General features: G+C 36.3%; 1 protein-coding gene across 3 annotated transcripts in view; it reads left to right on the plus strand.

Moving 5' to 3' along the window:
* Nucleotides 1-1,173: 1,173 nt before the first annotated feature.
* The window catches only part of LOC115433869 (poly(rC)-binding protein 3), a 28,826-nt gene continuing 11,056 nt past the window's right edge, over nucleotides 1,174-18,943 (plus strand). Inside the window, exons 1-8 of one of the 3 annotated variants that reach the window (XM_030155427.1) lie at nucleotides 1,174-1,532; nucleotides 2,656-2,693; nucleotides 9,785-9,894; nucleotides 10,056-10,079; nucleotides 10,189-10,221; nucleotides 10,343-10,459; nucleotides 13,145-13,276; nucleotides 18,205-18,333. In XM_030155427.1, the coding sequence (XP_030011287.1) occupies nucleotides 9,817-9,894; nucleotides 10,056-10,079; nucleotides 10,189-10,221; nucleotides 10,343-10,459; nucleotides 13,145-13,276; nucleotides 18,205-18,333 (513 nt within the window). In that variant the 5' untranslated portion in view covers nucleotides 1,174-1,532; nucleotides 2,656-2,693; nucleotides 9,785-9,816. The remainder of the gene's footprint in view (nucleotides 1,533-2,655; nucleotides 2,694-9,784; nucleotides 9,895-10,055; nucleotides 10,080-10,188; nucleotides 10,222-10,342; nucleotides 10,460-13,144; nucleotides 13,277-18,204; nucleotides 18,334-18,943) is intronic. The other 2 variants (XM_030155426.1, XM_030155428.1) reach the window with 2 other exon arrangements.

An 18,943-nucleotide genomic window follows, 5' to 3' on the forward strand; every position in this document is an offset into this window, starting at 1 on the left:
AACTGAATTAGAGAAAAAAAAGTCAAAACTAAATAAAACTAAACTATTATAACCTTGATAACCACGTACCTCCTCATTTTGTCGAATGATCACCTTCTATGAAACCCTAAGACTTCTGTATATGTACTTGATTACTCCATCATGTTGCAGTAATCCCATTACCATTCCACTATTGAATCTCACTGACATGCAAGGAGAACAAATTAGTCACAACTGATTGGTGTGAAATGCCCGATCGTCTCATGGTCTGAAGAGGGAAATCACTGACGCATACTGTGTCAGCTGCCGTGCCCTTCACAGCCTTTTTTTTTTTTTTTTTTACACTTTGGAAACAAGAAACAAGCAAGACTTTGTGTTACTTTTTTTTTAAAAACACTTTTAATAGCTTGTGTTGTGACTTTTAGTCCTTAAACTCTAATCCTAAAGTAATCTAAATCCAACTCTGCAGAAGTACCTTCAATGATGAATGGTACCACACTTTTAAAACGTATTATCTACATTTGATTTTCCCATGAGGATATCCAATCCTTTTAATCATAGAAATAAAACTTTGCACTTGCATTAAAAATCCCGCTAGAGTAAATGCAGCGTGGTCTGTTCAGATGTCTGATAGACGGCCTTGAGGCTCACAGCAGCCATCATTGTCTCCGTGCAATGCAGTGAATAATAATTGAATATGCCACTTATGCTTCACTGATTCATTTCCTTCACAATTTTGGAGCTCAGCTGAATACATTTTTCTGCGCAAAAGGGCTGTATTGTATCCAGTATGGCCTCATTACAAGGGCAGAAGGGCTTGGCGTTGGGGGGAGGGCAGAAGCAGAGGGGGTGAGGGGGGGGAGAAGCACCCCACCAAGACATTGTGCTTAACTTCACTAAATACCTCCAATGCCACATTGTCCTTCCCAGCCCTCAATTAGTCAGGTTCCTTGTACAAAGCACCGATTTCATACAGGGAGATTTATTTTTAGAGAAAATCCGGCCTTGTGCAGACAGGAAGCTCTCTGAAAATCTAATGAAGAACACAGCAGTCATGCAGAGTTGTTAGTCACTGAGCAACATCGGTTAACAAAGCTTCTCCTCAGTGTCCCTGTGTGATTCTGATGACTGCAAAAGGCTAAAAGCTCCTGTGTTTTTTTTTTTTTTTTTGGTGTGTGTAACTGTAGCTGGTTGTATCTGTGCTGGACAGTATCCAGGCCCACAGCCTCGTTGCCCTGCCCTCAGGCCTCTGCAGCTTCGTGGATCTCCGTGCAGAGGAACGCCTCTTCGGTGGTTGTGACAGGGGGGGAATTAGGCAGGAGATGCGGGTTCACTTGCCCTGCGTAGGGGCTTATCTTGGGCTAAGCTGAAGGGACTAATAGCAAAGCCAGCCTCCGCTCCAGCCGGTCTGAGGGCACAGGGAACCATCTGTCCAGTCTGTGGATAACTGACAACAAAGGGGGCAAACATTCATCACGGACTATGAACTGATAGACTGTTCATTTCAAAAGATACCAGAAAAAAAGAAGAGGAGCCAGTATTTTATAAATAAGGTCAGTACTTCAAAACTCATCGTTCGTTTTTTTATACTCAGGCCTCTTTGACGGATCTGGAAGTCTCAAACAGTTCACGGCTCAGTTTTTATTGATGACAATGTCGTGGACGAAGATGAAATTTACACCGACTTTTTAATTCAACGTCCGTGCGATAAGTGGGAGTAGAAGAATGCGTCTCTGTTTTAATGTCCCACTCCTGACTTCCATTAGGTGAACATAAGTTAATTTAGTTGTTTTTCTCTTTGCTCGGTCTGAAACGTTTCAATCTTTCAAGATAGTTTAGGCTCCTACTGCTAAAAAAACCTCCAATCATGCCACTCTATAAAAGCCCTATAGGAAAATGAAAATGAAAATAGTATATTAGACATTTAATAAGTGATTAGATTAATAATAGGGTTTTTTTTTTTTTTTTTTTTTAAACATTATAAGGATTGGCCTTCATATCATTTTATGTTTTAAAGCCTTACTTATTTTAACTGGAGTACCACTATTTGTAAAATATAATAATCAACCCAATACAGTCTTTATACATTAGCATTTTCTTTCTTCAGTCCGCAGAATTGAATACATTTTCAAATGAAACCCTGCAAGTAATCCACTTAGACATTGTTCTCCATTTCCCTGAAGGATTAATACCCTGTTTACTGTCAGAAGCACATTTCTGCCTGTCACTGCTGTGGGAGCTGACTTCTGTAGATTATCTATTTTATCATGTATACTCTGGGTGCTGTTGTGCAGAAGTGTTTTGTTCGGAAGTCTTGAGTGGGTGCTGACATGTGAGAGGTGACAGAAATAGGTCAAAAGGGTCTTAGCATTAACTAAACAAATCCCAGCCTATAGGATTAGACAGAGATGTTGCTGTTTATTTGATGTATTCACTGTATCTTAGATTGATGCATAGAAGGAAGAATAGCTTGTTTCTGCTGTCAGTAATAAGAGCCAGTCTTTATTCATGGTATCAGATGGATTATGTCTTAAGTGTTGTATTATGAACCTGAATGAGCCACAAGGAAATACGTGTTTCTCCCTCCATGATCCCGCTGATTTTGCTGTGCTTTGTTCGGTAAACACTGATAATTAGAGCAGCTTGAGTCAAACGCATTCTCTGGCCCTGTTTTAGGTGTGGAATGGCGTGGAGCTCGTTATTTACTGGATTGTGTGAGTATCTAAGCCAGGGTCTGTGGGTGGGTGGGTCAGAGATCATGTATTATAAATGCAGTTTATGCAAAAGAATAGAATCTTTTTTAGGTCCTTTATGCAAAGCAATGCAAAACCCTGCCACTGAATTAACTGTGGATTAACTGTGAATACTTCAGGCACATTGACCAACAGCACGCCGCCATGTTCCCTACCCCCCTCCCCCCAATTTTTTTTTTTTTTTTTTACATCATCGACAAGTCTCAACAGCTAAATCTAGCGCTAGCAGCGTTTAGCATGTGACTGCACCTCGAGGACTGGGCCAGGCTTCTTCCAGTGGTCACTCTTTGGACTAAATTGTCGATTTTTTAAAAGATATTTTCTGTTTGAAGTCACATGTAGGTATTTTATGTGCCTGTAAAGCCTGAACCATTAAATCATTGACAGAAAATTCCAGTTCTTTGAAACTGGAGCCTGTATTGGTCCTTCTGAACAACCAGATTTCCATGTATGAGTTTCTATTTTGTATCATATTTGATACATCGGGTCTCAGTGCTCAAATATTGTTATTTTTGAACATACAAAAACATAATATAACACAAACATGTCTAACAAATTGGTAATTCCTTTTCACAAATTGGCAAAGTTCTGCCTCCTTCCTCAGTAACCCATAAAGACCCAAACATCCACTGTCGACCAAAAGCATCTACTGATCTAAACTGTTTAATACCTACTAATACCCACTAATTCTATCAATACATATAAATATTTGGTGTAAACTGCAGTTTATGCAAAAACATAGAGTCTTTTTTAGGTCCTTTATGCAAAGCAATGCAAAACCCTGCCACTGAATTAACTGTGGATTAACTGTGAATACTTCAGGCACATTGACCAACAGCACGCCGCCATGTTCCCTCCCCCCATTTTTTTTTCTTTTTACATCATCGACAAGTCTCAACAGCTAAATCTAGCGCTAGCAGCGTTTAGCATGTGACTGCACCTCGAGGACTGGGCCAGGATTCTTCCAGTGGTCACTCTTTGGACTTAATTGTCTATTTTTAAAAAAGATATTATCTGTTTTAAGTTACATGTAGGTATTTTATGTATCTGTAAAGCCTGAACCATTAAATCATTGACAGAAAATTCCAGTTCTTTGAAACTGGAGCCTTTATTGGTCCTTCTGAACAACCAGATTTCCATATATGAGTTTCTACTTTGTATCATATTTGATACATGGGGTCTCAATGCTCAAATATTGTTATTTTTGACTATACAAAAACATAATATAACACAAACATGTCTAAAAAATTGGTAACTCCTTTTCAAAAATTGGCAAAGTTCTGCCTCCTTCCTCATTAACCCATAAAGACCCAAACATCCACTGTTGACCAAAAGTATCTACTGATCTAAACTGTTTAATTCCTACTAATACCCACTAATTCTATCAATACATGTAAATATTTGGTGTAAACTGCAGTTTGTCATCTTTTCATGGTCATCAGATATGACCCATTTGGACGTTCAGAAGCTCCATAGTTACCGTGGAGACACCATCATCTTTTACAACATTGATTCACCAGTAAAACCCACGGACTTGGTCAATGACAGTGGATGGACACACTTGGTTTTACTGAAATCATGCTGAAAAAAGTACATTTTTCTTCAGTTTTCTCAATTTCAGATATAATAAACTTTAACTTTAATCTGAGCTTTTACAAACATCTACATGATCAGTAAATTAAATAAAAGAAAAACACATCATTTTCATAGACAGTTTGCAAAATACAGAGAATAATATTACAGTAAATGGTGATGAATCACTTAAGAAAGGTTAAAAAGAGAGAAAAAATCATTTGGAAACTACCACAAAAGTCACACTGGGTCTTTATGGATTAATGACAGTCTTGTACTGTCACTAGAAAGGCCTCTGGGGAATGAATTCTTCCCCCTGGTGGGTTATCTGTGTATTGCATGTATCTAATTGTATACATCAAATTTTTCAAGAAAAAAAAAAAAATCACACTGACCACGTAGCGGGCTTCAAAACTCATGTATCAAAAATAGTAGCTTTTCCGTTGGATACATGCGCAAAACTTTACTAATATTTACTAAATGTTGAAAAAACAGAAGTGCGTAATATGAGTTTTTCCATTAAATCACAAATGCGATGATTTGTTTATTTATTGTGGTGAGATGTCAGGAGAAGTCATTCATAAACATGAACATAAATATCTGTTGTTTTGAATCTCGAATGCCCATTACACAACATTCTGTTAAACTTTCACTGAACTCAGATTGTGTAATCTTAGGCAAAATATTACAGCGTCTAGACAAGATTTTTGCTTGAACTAAGCCAAAAAAAATAAATAAAAAATCTTAAATTAAGCAAAACAACCTACCAATGGAACAAGTGAAAATTATCTTGATAAGATTTCTTGAAATAAGATTTTCCAGATCTATTGTCTAAAAATAAGTTCTTATATCTCACTGAAAAGTTACTCTTTAGGTGATTATGTCTTGTTTTAAGTGTGATGAGATATTTTGACTAGAAATGAGAAAAAAACACTTGATAAGATTTAAGTTTTTTGCAGCGTACCCCTCTATCCCATACTAAACTAAAAAATTATTGGGTTTCCTCATGTGTCCACACATACCGCACCATGTTTCTTTTAAAACTTCTTCTTCACTTGTTCTAACATCCATCAACATCCGGGGGTTTTTTGTTCACATGACTCTAGTTGTGTAAAACGGTCTTTCCATTGAAGTTTTGCGCGATATACCAGTTTTGCTACACCCAAAAAACCACCTCTTGCAAGTACAAAAACTTTTCATCGAAAAATGAGAATTTTGGCGAAACTGTCATTTTTCCATTGGACATCTACACAAAACTTTACTGATATTTACTAAATGTCCAAAAAACAGAAGTGCGTAATGTTGGTTTTTCCATTAAATCACAAATGCGATGATTTGTTCATTTTTTACTGCGCAATGAAATGAGAAGTCATTCCACAAACATGGCAAAAAATTTAAATATTGTGTTGATTTACATATATAATAATAATAATAATAATAATAATAATAATAATAATAATAATAATAATAATAATAATAATAATAATAATAATACATTGGTTTTATATAGTGCTTTTCTAAGTACTCAAAGATGCTTTACAATAAACAACCAAGGGACAAACATACATCAAATGGGTAAACAGATACGAAGTTAATACTAAATGGTAATCGAAGAACAAATACAGAGACAAATACTGACAAAAGAAAAACACACAAAAGAAGGTAGGTGAGAGTGGAGGACGTATATACATACATTATTATTATATATTACCTCTCTGTCCTGTACTAAATTAAAAAATGATTGGGTTTCTTCATGTGTCCACACATACCGCACCATGTTTGTTTTAAAACTCTTCTTCTTCACTTGTTCATCCATCAACATCCAGGGTTTTTTGTTCATGTAACTCTAGTTGTGCAAAAAGGTTTTTCTATTGTAGTTTTGTGTGATATACCAATTTTGCACGGCCAAAAACCACCACTTACCAGTGCAAAAAACTGAAAATTTTGGCAAAATTGTTTTTCCATTTGGCAAATTTTAATGCGTAAGTTTTATTCACGCAGTTTGAGGGTCAGTGGAAAAGCGACTTGTGATACGTTTGGTGTTATAGGGTTAAATGCAGCTTTTATCAAACTCAGCATGAAAAATCAAATGTTAGAAGGACAGTGTAATAAACAAAGTGACCTTAGAGCTTTATAGACTTTCATGTCTGCTGCAATAAGCTGCTCTCCCCTCGGTGCACTGAGACATTCTTTATTTGTTCTGGAAATATACAACGGATTGGATATGCGGCCTGAACAGAGCGGACATTGTGTGCTGTCAGTGTGATATTAAGAGATAGTCACACACACATCACTTGATTCTCAGGCCAAAGTGGCTTCCTTTGTGTCTTATCTCTTCCGCCCCAGTCACAAAAGTTGTATTTAGCCCGAACTAAAGACACATGACGATTATACTTAGTGATAGGCTTATCTTTGCTCAGTCACATCTACGGGATCAGACGAGAAACAACAATAGGCCGTAATTCATCAGAAAGCATCCGTCTACTGAAGCATTTAGCACCGAATCCACCTCCACTCGGTTTATATATTCAGAAATTTTCATTTTTAAAGGCAAGGCAAGGCGAGGCAAGTTTATTTGTATAGCACATTTCAGCAACAAGGCAATTCAAGGTGCTTCACACAGGACATTGAAATACAACGACAGGGAAAAAGAGACACATTTAAAACATTATAAAAGAAACATGTAAAAGGTGATTAAAAACAGCAAGTAAGAAAACAACACATAAAATATAAATAAATAAATAAATAAATAAATAAATAAATAAAATAAAAATAAAAACACACACATATTAAAGTAAGAGTTGCAGTGCAGAGTTTCAAAAGAGAATCTAAAATTTAAAAAGTCAAAAGTCTTGTAGTCAGCGGCAGCAGTGAACAGGTGAGTCTTTAACCTGGACTTAAAAGAACTCAGACTCTCAGCAGACCTGATATTTTCTGGTAGTTTGTTCCAGATATACGGAGCATAGAAACTGAACGCTGATTCTCCATGTTTAGTTCTGACTTTGGGAACACAGAGCAGACCTGCACCAGATGACCTGAGTGGTCTGGATGGTTCATACTGGACTAGAAGGTCTCTGATGTATTTTGGGCCTAAACCATTCAGTGCTTTATATGCTAGCAAGAGAATTTTGAAGTCTATTCTCTGAGAGACAGGGAGCCAGTGTAGAGACCTCAGAACTGGACTGATGTGGTCCACTCTCTTGGTCTTAGTGAGGACTTGAGCAGCAGCATTCTGGATCAGCTGCAGTCGTGAAGTAAAGTCATGATCTGTAACTTTTCATCTCCTACTGACTTTAATGATGATGTACCTGGCATTTACAAAAGCTTTTCATATTATTTTTACTCAAATACTCATCTACATTAAAGTAAACTTAATCCATAAAGACCCAGTGGTACTTTTGTGACAGTTCCCAGATGAATTATTCTCTCCATTTAACATTTCTGAAGTAATTTATCATCCTTTATTATAATACTATCTCTATATTTTGCATTTTTCACAGTAAAAAAATGTATTTTCCTATATTTAATTTCCTATGTATGATTTACATATTCATGAAAACTCAGAGTTAATTCAAAGATTATGTCAAAACAGAAAAAAAAATGTAAGAAAAAGGGAGTTTTGCAGCAAAAATATCATTAACTGAACATAAATCAAGTGTGTCCATCCACTGTCATTGATCCAACAGCATGGGTTTTACTGGTGAATCAATGTTGTAGTAGATGACGGTGTTTCCATGGTAACTACGGAGCCTCTGAACGTCCAAATGAGTCATATTTGATGACCATGAAAAGATGACAAACTGTATTTTACGCCAATACTTCACATGTATTGATAAGATTAGTGGATCAACAGGTATTAAACAGTTTAGATCAGTAGATGTTTTTAGTCACTGGTGGAAGTTTGGGTCTTTATGGGTTAATGTTAAATAAATCATTGATCTTAATATAAACCCTTTCAATAGTCAAACCCTTTCACATACTCACCATTAACTAATTACTTATCAGCATCAATATTATTCTCATTATTGACTTTTTATTAATAATTATTCCACATGATCATGTTCTACAACCTCTAGGCCAGTGTTCTTCAACCTTGGGGTCGCCTGGAATTCAAATGGTGTCACCTGATATTTGTAGTAATTGATAAAAAAAAAAAAAAAAAAAAAAAAAAAAAAAATATATATATATATATATATATATATATATATATATATATATATATATATATATATGTATATATATATTGAGTTGACAGAGACAATCCCCATCCATAACAGACATGACAAACTGTGAGTCTGAAACTGCAGCACTGTGGTTCTGTTTATCTGTCAGATGTTCATTGTGGTCAGTTTCAGATGCTGCAGCTCTTTCATAATTCATAGTTTGAGTTCTTGTTTGTTCAGTATCAATTGTCAGCCTTGAAATGAAACATTGCTAGATAGATTGGTAAATATTTTAAAATAGGTTTGTAGTTATTTAGAACATTTTAATTTATTAAAGATTATAATGTAAATTGTGTCTCTTATTACATGTCTAAGGGCCCCTATTTAAAAGCTGAGGACTGCTTCTGGGGTGTCCTATTACAAAATGTATTTTATAAATGAAATGTCGATTTTGACCATTTGTAATAATTTTGTAATAAACTGATTGATTGATTGATTGATTGATTGCAAATCCAAGCTGGACTGACTGTACATATCCTGACCAAGGAAAATAAAATTCTCACTTTGTGCTGTAATCTACACCAGGCTTTTCTGCCTCCGTTCATAATAAAATACGTTATATAGACTAAATGTCGTCTAAAATTAATGTTTATTTGCAGCATAGTAGAGGAAACTATTACATGATCAAAAACAAATAAATTTTTAGCAAAAAAAAAAAAAAAAGTCCATGTTTTGAAAGTCTGGGGTCACCAGAAATCCGTGATGTAAAATGGGGTTTGGAACCACTGCTCTATAGGCTGTTCATCAGAAAGCATCAGTCTACTGAAACATTACCAGAGAATCCACCTCCACTGTTTTTACAGATTCATATATTTTTGTCATTTTTAAAATAATGATCATTTTTAAAGTAATGATCCGTAACTTTTGGTCTCCTACCGACTTTAACAACGATGATGCACCTGCTTTTACAAAAGCTTTTCACATTTTCTGTCCAATGCAGACTGTTAGCGGCAGCTCATTCCCAAGAAAACCTTGTTGAGCACAGGAAATGGTGCATTTGTTGGTTTCCTGCAGCTGTAGCACGTAATAAACAGAAGAATGAGACTGTGTTTATTATGAGCAGAAATTATAACCTTGGCACAGACACAAAGAAATGACTCTCACCTACAGAAAGCCCATACATCATATTCATTTCTGCACAAACCCATTGCACTACTTTATCAGACTTCAATGAAGGCACTGCAGTTAAACTTTGGAGATAATCAGCTGAATCATATAAATACTTACAGATTGGAACTATCTGAATCTCTTTTTCAGAGTTTTACTTTGAAGCTCAGTAAGCAGAGAGAATGTCTGACAAGGAAGAAATGGCCTCAGATGGGAGTCTGAATGTGACGCTAACGCTGAGGCTGCTGATGCATGGAAAGGTAAGAGACAGCGCTGCAAAAAGCTGAATTAACTCTGTTTATTTTGGTCGCCGGTAATGGCAACACATCGCTTTGCACTTTAAAGGCATTGAGGAAAATATATTTTACTGTACATCGGGTGTTGCTTCTCTCTCCAAATGTGTCTATGTTTTTATTCACAGGAAGTCGGCAGCATAATTGGGAAGGTAGATTAATTTTACAGTCCATCAGCATTTATTGAGTGCACTATCGTCTTCTTTTCTCCTTCTTACCAAACTAATCCTGCATTCTCTTTTATATTTTTCATTATTACAGAAAGGGGAAACTGTAAAGAAAATGAGAGAAGAGGTGAGCATCTGCTTTGACAACCGCAACCCCTATAAATAAATTACATCTAGAATGGAAATGAATGTGTTTCGCCAAATCAACTCCAACCAACATGAAGAACACTGAGTTTGTGTGTTTTCAGAGCGGCGCTCGCATCAACATCTCAGAAGGATCGTCTCCTGAGAGGATAGTGACCATCACAGGCCCCACAGAGGGCATCTTCAGAGCCTTCTCCATGATCGCACACAAGTTTGAGGAGGTAAAGGATAGAGACTGTCCAAAAACTGTAGAAGTTTGAGGAGGTAAAGGATGGAGACTGTCCAAAAACTGTAGAAGTTTGAGGAGGTAAAGGATGGAGACTGTCCAAAAACTGTAGAAGTTTGAGGAGGTAAAGGATGGAGACTGTCCAAAAACTGTAGAAGTTTGAGGAGGTAAAGGATGGAGACTGTCCAAAAACTGTAGAAGTTTGAGGAGGTAAAGGATGGAGACTGTCCAAAAACTGTAGAAGTTTGAGGAGGTAAAGGATGGAGACTGTCCAAAAACTGTAGAAGTTTGAGGAGGTAAAGGATGGAGACTGTCCAAAAACTGTAGAAGTTTGAGGAGGTAAAGGATGGAGACTGTCCAAAAACTGTAGAAGTTTGAGGAGGTAAAGGATGGAGACTGTCCAAAAACTGTAGAAGTTTGAGGAGGTAAAGGAAAGGAAATACTGTGGAGGAGAAAGTCCAGAAAAAGGTTTACAAAGTAAATAATGAACGGTTTCTGACGGAGAAGAAGAAGAAGAAGAAGAAGAAGAAGAAGAAGAAGAAGAAATGACATATGAGCTGCTCCTCTGGAAGTTACAATAGACAGACAGAGCAGCTTTCTTTCTTTCTTTCTTTCTTTCTTTCTTTCCGGTTTTCTTTTTCTTCCTTCTTTCTTTCCTCCTTTCTTTCCTTCTTTCTTTCGGTCTTTCTTTCCTTCCTTCCTTTCTTTTCTTCCTTCCTCGCTTCTTTCTTTCCTCCTTTCTTTCCTTCCTTCCTTCTTTCTTTCCTCCTTTCTTCCTTTCTTCCTTTCTTTCTTTCTTTCTTTCTTTCTTTCTTTCTTTCTTTTTCTTCCTTCCTTCTTTCTTTCCTCCTTTCTTTCCTTCCTTCTTTCGGTCTTTCTTTCCTTCCTTCCTTCTTTCTGTCTTTCTTTCTCTCCTTCCTTCCTTTCTTTTCTTCTGTTCTTTCTTCTTTCTTTTCTTTCCTCCTTTCTTTTCTTCCTTCCTTCCTTCTTTCTGTCCTCTCTCTCTCTTTCATACATTTATTCTGTTAGTTTATTATACTCCCACTATTGTTATTATTTTTATATTTAGAATAATGCTTTGTCCAGAGTTTCCACATTTTTCCACTTCATATACTCAAATACACATCTACATTAAAGTAAACTTCATGTTAAATAAACATTTGAGCTTCATATAAACCTTTTCAACAACACTTTAGATTAAACTCCACATACTCACCATTAACTGGCTGCTTATCAGCATCAATATTATTATCATTATTGACTCCATTAATAATTATTCTGCATGATCATGTTCTACCACCTCTAGAATTTTAATTAACAGTTTTCCTTATTTCCTTATTGATAATAAATGGGGACATTATTGCTCATCAATAATGATCATGTGATAAAACTAATACAGTCTACTCTCGTTAAACCACCCACCGTTATACCGCCATTTTCGCTCACCGCCAACCAAAACCATTGCACAAAAATCCCCTATGCATTATTCCATTAGCTACCGCCATTTCCGCCTATCGCCATCCGCCAGCCCAGTTCCATGCACAAACAACACTTATACCATTGATTTCCCGACCGTTATACCGCCAGCATGATTGCCATCGAGTACACATACATTTTAACAATGCACTGAAACAAATGTGCCAGACGCTGATCGCGACAAGCTACGAGTAGGTCTACGGAACGGCCACCGTTCATTTATCGCAGAACACTCAGTAGGTCAGGATGTCGGGAAGAGGACGTGGGATTAAGCCAAAGCCTCAAGATGATGGGGTGTCATTTCCCGACACGGTATAATAATGCTTAAAATGTTTCCCCACTTTAAATGATCCCTTACAACATAACAGAATCAAGATTTATTTAGAAACGCAATTAGAACGGGTTAACGGAGGCAGCATAGACATCATATGGTAAAGACATGCACATTATGGACGCAACCCGTTGTGACGGCATTTTCGCTATACCGCCAATTTGGCCATGAACGGAAGTTGGCGGTATAACGAGAGTAGACTGTATTTAAGGTCCACACTGAGCAAAACACTGGCAAATAATAAAGAGATTATTGGTTTAAAAGTGTTAGTTACTGATCTGGTAGCTTTAGAAGACAGTCATATTTTCATTAATGCTTTAGGATGACTGATAAAAAGTCATTGTAATACTAATATGTACATTAATAAGCAAATAAATAATAAGAAATGTATAATAATGGTTAATATCTGCATTTTAATAGTATAAAGTGTAACTAAACTTTTGTCCAGGTATTTCTTGCTATGCATATGATATTAAAAGCCACATAAACATAATTTTTATTTCTAAATCTTATTGCTCCAAGTATAAAAGTGTACTACCAGTCCTGCACATGTTGGCCCGCACACTTTACAATCAATAAAATATGGAAGATAAAGTGAAAAGAACAAAATAGGAAGTGGAGCAACATGTAAAAAGCCCTTTCCTTTGTTCAAACCTGCCTCACATTTAGACACTTTTCTCTTTATATATTCTGTGTGATGTTTCTGTGTATGTTTTTTGTCCATTATGAGCCCAAAAATGTAGCTTTGAGTGAAAAACACATGAAACAAAAAATTGCATCAGGACCACTTCAGGTGAAAACCTTTTCCTTATCCATAGAGGTTGATGTGGTGTGAAAACAACAACAACAACATATTGTTGAATTCTCCCGTAGGATATTACCGCCGCTATGACAAACAGCAACGTGACGAGTAAGCCACCTGTGACACTTCGCCTGGTTTTCCCAGGAAGCCAATGTGGTTCACTGATTGGAAAAGGAGGATCCAAAATCAAGGAGATCAGAGAGGTACTACTACTACTGTCCTTTATTATTTTCCATCAGGGAGTTTTTTTTATGCATCAAAAAGAGGACAATTACCTCCTCGACCATTAACCCATGAAGACCCAGAGCTACTTTTGTACAGTTACTAAATGGATTTTTTTCACTATATTTAATTTTAAGTGATTTATCACCATGTATTAGAATATTATCCTCTGTATTTTGCATTTTTTTTCGGTGCAAATCATATATTTTCCTATATTTAATTCACTGATCACATAATGTTTATAAAAGCTCAGAGTAAATTGAAAGGTTTTTATGTCAGAAACAGAAAATTGAAGAACATTTTCAGCAAAATTTATCCTTAAATGAACATCAGCACAAGTGTCTACAACTATTTGTGTCAATGTTGTAGAAGATGACGGTGTTTCCATGGTAACTACGGAGCCTCTGATTGTCCAGATGGGTCATATCTGATGAGCATGAAAAGATGAATAACTGTATTTTACCTGAAATATTTCAATGTATTGATAGGATAAGTGGATCAGGAGTTATTAGGCTTCTTAGGAGTTTGAGGGTTGACTTAGAAGAGTGAGAGTTTTTAACCCATAAAGACCCAGAGCTACTTTTGTACAATTCCTGAGTGGATTTTTTCACTATATTTAACCTTTAAGTGATTTATCACCATTTATTAGAATGTTATCCTCTGTATTTTACATTTTTCCAGTACAAATCATGTATTTTCCTAAATTTAATTCACTGATAATGTAGATGTTCATAAAAACTCAGAGTAAAGTTGAGGGTATTTATATCAGAAACAGAAAAAACTGAAGAAAAAGGGACTTTTTAAGCAAAGGTATCATTAACTGAACATAAACCAAGCGTCTCCATCCACTGTCATTGATCCAACTCCATGGGTTTTACTGGTGAATCAATGTTGTAGAAGATGACGGTGTTACGTGTTTTTATGACAACATTTTAACCCGGAAAGACCCAAACATCCATCACCGACTACAACCATCTATTGATCTAAACTGTTTAATACCTGTTAGTCCACTAATCCTATCAATACATGTCAATAATTGGTGAAAAATACAGTTTATCATCTTTTCATGGTCATCAGATATGACCCATTTGGACGTTCAGAGGCTCCGTAGTTACCATGGTAGCACCGTCATCTTCTACAACATTGATTCACCAGTAAAACCCATGGAGTTGGATCAGTGACAGTGGATGGACACACTGGGTTTGTGTTCAGTTAACCTGTTTAACCCTGACCATATTTTCAGGGGAAAAACGCCTAAACAGACATACCCAAAGTAAATGAAGAATTACTTCACAATAATACAGTTCATATGGATGTTCTTGGTGTCTATAGACATTTACAGACCTCACAGAATCTATTCCCATTGTCTAAAATATTGCATCTATTACTATGTCTGAGTAAACTGTAACAAACTAAAAGAGAAATTAGAATTTTTATCCTCGCTTATTTTTTTTCGGCTGGATTGACGATGACATGCATAAATTAACTGTTCGTGTCGGAGATTTTTAATAGCGTATATTTCACCCCACAAAGATTAAAAATCATGTTTGAACATTAAAGTTTGCACTAAAATACACTTTTGATGTACTTTTATTAACATTAGGGTCTAAACTTTGAGCAAAAGTTGAAAAAAACATCCATTGTCCTGATTTATTATATTTTTATAGTAGATGAATATTAACATAATTTTTTCGGCCCGCAGGCAGGCTGATAAGGCTAAAGGGGTTGGATTTACCTGAAAAATTCACTTTTTCTTTCAGTTTTCTTCAGTGCTGTTACGCCCCAGGCTGTAGGAACCAGAGCATAACAAAAAATGGCTCCCCTCCTTCTTCAAGCTTCCAATAAAAAAGGCCGTGCAATCACTATACAGTCCAGTACGTTTAATTATTTAACAGAACAACAAAAGGCGTCAAGGAGGGCAGGGCCAAAACAACAAGCAAAAAGGTTCTGAAAAAGAAAACTTCCTTATCTAATAAACAAAAGAACAACAATTTCTAATCGTCCAAACCAAAACAGGAGGAAACTGTGAAAACAAAATGGCTTCCCTCCCCTACAGAAATGTTGACTGTTAGCCAAAGTTATAATAGTTTTGGATTTTTCATTATAGTTTAGTTTTATTTAGTTTTGACTTTTTTTTCTCTACTCTAATTCAGTTAGTTTTAATTAGTTTTTAGAGCAGGTTTGATAGTTTTTATTAGTTGTTATTTTCTAAATGCTTAGTTTTAGTTTTTTTTCATATCTTTTCTCTTCTTCTCCGTCGTATTCATATAAATCGCGTACAGGACTCTGCTGCTTTCTCCCAACTTTAGTCTCCATGTTTCCAGGTAGAGTGGGGACCAGAAGACGATTCTAAACCACAACTGATGAGAAGTGACGGACCGTTAAATATCATATGGTGTCAGCAGCTACAATTGCTTGAGGGAAATAAATCGATTTCATATCAATCAATTTCAATTTCAATTTCAATCAAACATTGACAAAGACGAAAACGATGGGAATTTCATCCATAATTTTTATATGTTTTGGTTAGTTTTGCAAACACACAATACAGTTTCAGTTAATTATCGTTTTTTTCTTTTATTTATCGTTTTTATTTATTTCAGTTAACGAAAATGTTTTTACAATTCTAGTTTTCGTCATTTCGTTAGCTTTCGTTAACGATAATAACCTTGCTGTTAACACAAAAAACAAAGAATCAATACTCTATTTACACTATTTATAACATTCAGAACATTCGTCTACATCTGGTTGGAATTTTCAGACCCCATGTCCTGTTTTTAGGGACCAGTTTCATAGACGCACCCATCTACATGTGAAGATAAGATTAACAGATCAACAGGTGTTAAAGGTGCGGGAGACTTTCGTGACTAATTTTTCATCTAATCTGTCAAACCTCAGTCATATCCTCAGTATCATGAATCTGTCAGTCTGTCTGTCATTTGTAATGGTTTTGGGTCCGGGCAGCTCGTTTGAGACCGTGGAGAGTGGAGGAAAACGGCAGGCAGAAACTCGCGTCCACACAAATGCTGGGATTTCAAAATGCTCGTTGTTTATTAAACACTCCAACCTTACCAAGCCCGGTTGTACGGCGACTATATTTCATACATGAACAAAATAGTGCCACTACTTAACCATCACTGTTGTTCTCAGAAGCAAAGAAAAATAGGAGTGAAGTAGGTGTCCGACCAGCATGGTGTCCATATCGTCACTCTAGCAAAAACAAAAAAGCGCTGCCCTATGATGTCACTGCTAGGCGACAAAGTATACACCGTGTTACAGGTACATTCCATAGATTCGACTGTTACACATTACTCACCTGAATCTCTTGCATTACAATGAACAATTTCTTAGTGCCATCCACCAGAAACAGTCCATGTGTTTACAAACAGAGCCGGGAGGTAACCCGGGCATCTTTGGAATTTTGTCGCGACGTGCATTGTGGGAAGCGAAGAACAGACACGATCGGAAACGGCAGGAACTCCCTTCCTTCTATGCATACTCCTCCTGCTGTTTCCGCGTTTGTTTCATCCATATAATACCATATGGTTCCACTGTTGCTGTCAGGTGGCTGCGCGAACCTCCGTTTCCCACAATGCATGTCACGACAAAATTCCAAAGATGCCCGAGTGACGTCCCAGGTCAGTTTGTAAACACACGGTTTGTTTATAATAATAATGATAATAATGGATTGGATTTTATATAGCACTTTTCTAGACACCCAAAGCGCTTTACATTATTGATCCGTTATTCATTCACTCTCACATTCTCCCTCTGGTGGTGGTAAACTACATCTGTAGCCACAGTTGATGGTGGATGGCACTAAGAAACTGTTCACCGCAATGCAAAAGATTCAGGTGAGTAATGACAGACAGACTGACAGATTCATGATACTGAGAATATGACTGAGCTTTGACAGATTTGATGAAAAATTGGTCACGAAAGTCTCCAGCACCTTTAAATGTTTAACCCTTTCATACATGAATTATGAGAACCTTAATCAAATTTTTTTCCTGAGTGTTTTTATTCCTTTTTAGGCATGAAAAAAACGTGATTGAAAATTTTCTTCTGAAAAATAAATAAATAAATAAAATAAAATAAAATAATATAATCATTTAAAAAAATAAATAAATAAAAATACATAAAAAAATAAATAAATAAATCAATGGAAAAAAAAATCTTATGAGCCTATTTTTCATGAAGTTGCAAAAATATCCACTCAGCTGGACACCATATGTTTAATTTTTGACGCACAGAAACATGTATTTACTGATAAATTGTGTGAAAACTATGGGGAGGGCTTATGATTCTGGGGGTTTATGCTCAGGAGAGATCTATATAATGTTACCAATTCATGTCAGAAAAGATATGTAGTGTCTTAAAACTTTAATAAAGATATGTGTAAAAAAAACCAAAACAAAAAAAAAACAACGAAAAGAACAACAAAATCCATGAATAGACAAGAGAACAGCTGTAGAATAGCAGTCCACTGTAGTGACCAGTACGCATGAAAGGGTTAACATTAGTCGATGGTTTTTGTTGCCAGTGGCTGTTTGGGTCTTTAAGGGTTAAATATCAAACCCTCCAGTCAAACTTTCTTGTCTTTCTATGCTTTAAAATGTGCAGTTAATTCTTTTCTTTTTTTTTTTTGGTTTGCTGAAACTGAAAATCCGGCTGATTATGCCTGTAAAGATCAGCGGCGGCTGAATACTCATTCTGAATGGACAATATTTGTGTACCACTCTTCAAATATTGGAGTACACATTGCTATTTGGCTTGCAGCTGCTCCCTGCATGTCAAAATGTGTTCAGGGTAATTTGCGGGTGCTTGAAACAGCATTTCAATTTGGTTGATGGTGTGCTCTTTTCAGCAATAAATAGCCTTTGTATCTCTGGTGTCTGCTGATGTTAAGACCACAGGCGCCCAGGTTCAGGTGGCAGGAGACATGCTGCCGGACTCGACAGAGAGGGCTGTCACAATCTCCGGCACTCCACAGGCCATCACTCAGTGTGTGAGACACATCTGCTCTGTCATGCTGGAGGTAAGCACTGTCAGACAGCAGATGATCTTCACTTTTAACAGCTCTATTTAGGCATCCGCTATGTCACATTTGTTTAGGATGTGGGAGAATGTTTCAGCAGCGAATTGGGATATTTTCAGTCTCAGAGGCACGTTGTTTGTTGTTTGTATCCGGGCTGGTGATCCTCGTGAGATGTGCAACAACAATAATGTGGCTATTTGCTATGCACATTATAATTGGTTTTTATGGTGATTTATACGAGCGTAAAACCACGGTTAAATACTCAAGTGAAACATCCCAACTTTAGTCCCTTTTTGAGTCGATTCTCATTTGTGTAACACCAGTGGTTGTCAGACTTTTTACAGTGGGGTACAACCTGAAATAGACTTTTTTTTAGCCAAGTACCCCCATTTTATGTTGTTTTTGTTTTTATTTTTTGTATTTATCCTTTTTTTCTGATTTTTGTGATATCTCTTACATATTACAACCTGAAATACACGTTTTTAGCCAAGTACCCCCCCTCCCCTATTTTGTTGCATTTTATGTTGTTTTTGTTCTTATTTTTTCTCTTTATCCTTATTTTTGTGATTTTTGTGATATCTTTTCCATATTTTTTGTTTCGTTTCATCTT

The sequence above is a fragment of the Sphaeramia orbicularis genome, chromosome 15 (genome assembly GCF_902148855.1).
Source record: "Sphaeramia orbicularis chromosome 15, fSphaOr1.1, whole genome shotgun sequence".
Taxonomy (NCBI): domain Eukaryota; kingdom Metazoa; phylum Chordata; class Actinopteri; order Kurtiformes; family Apogonidae; genus Sphaeramia; species Sphaeramia orbicularis.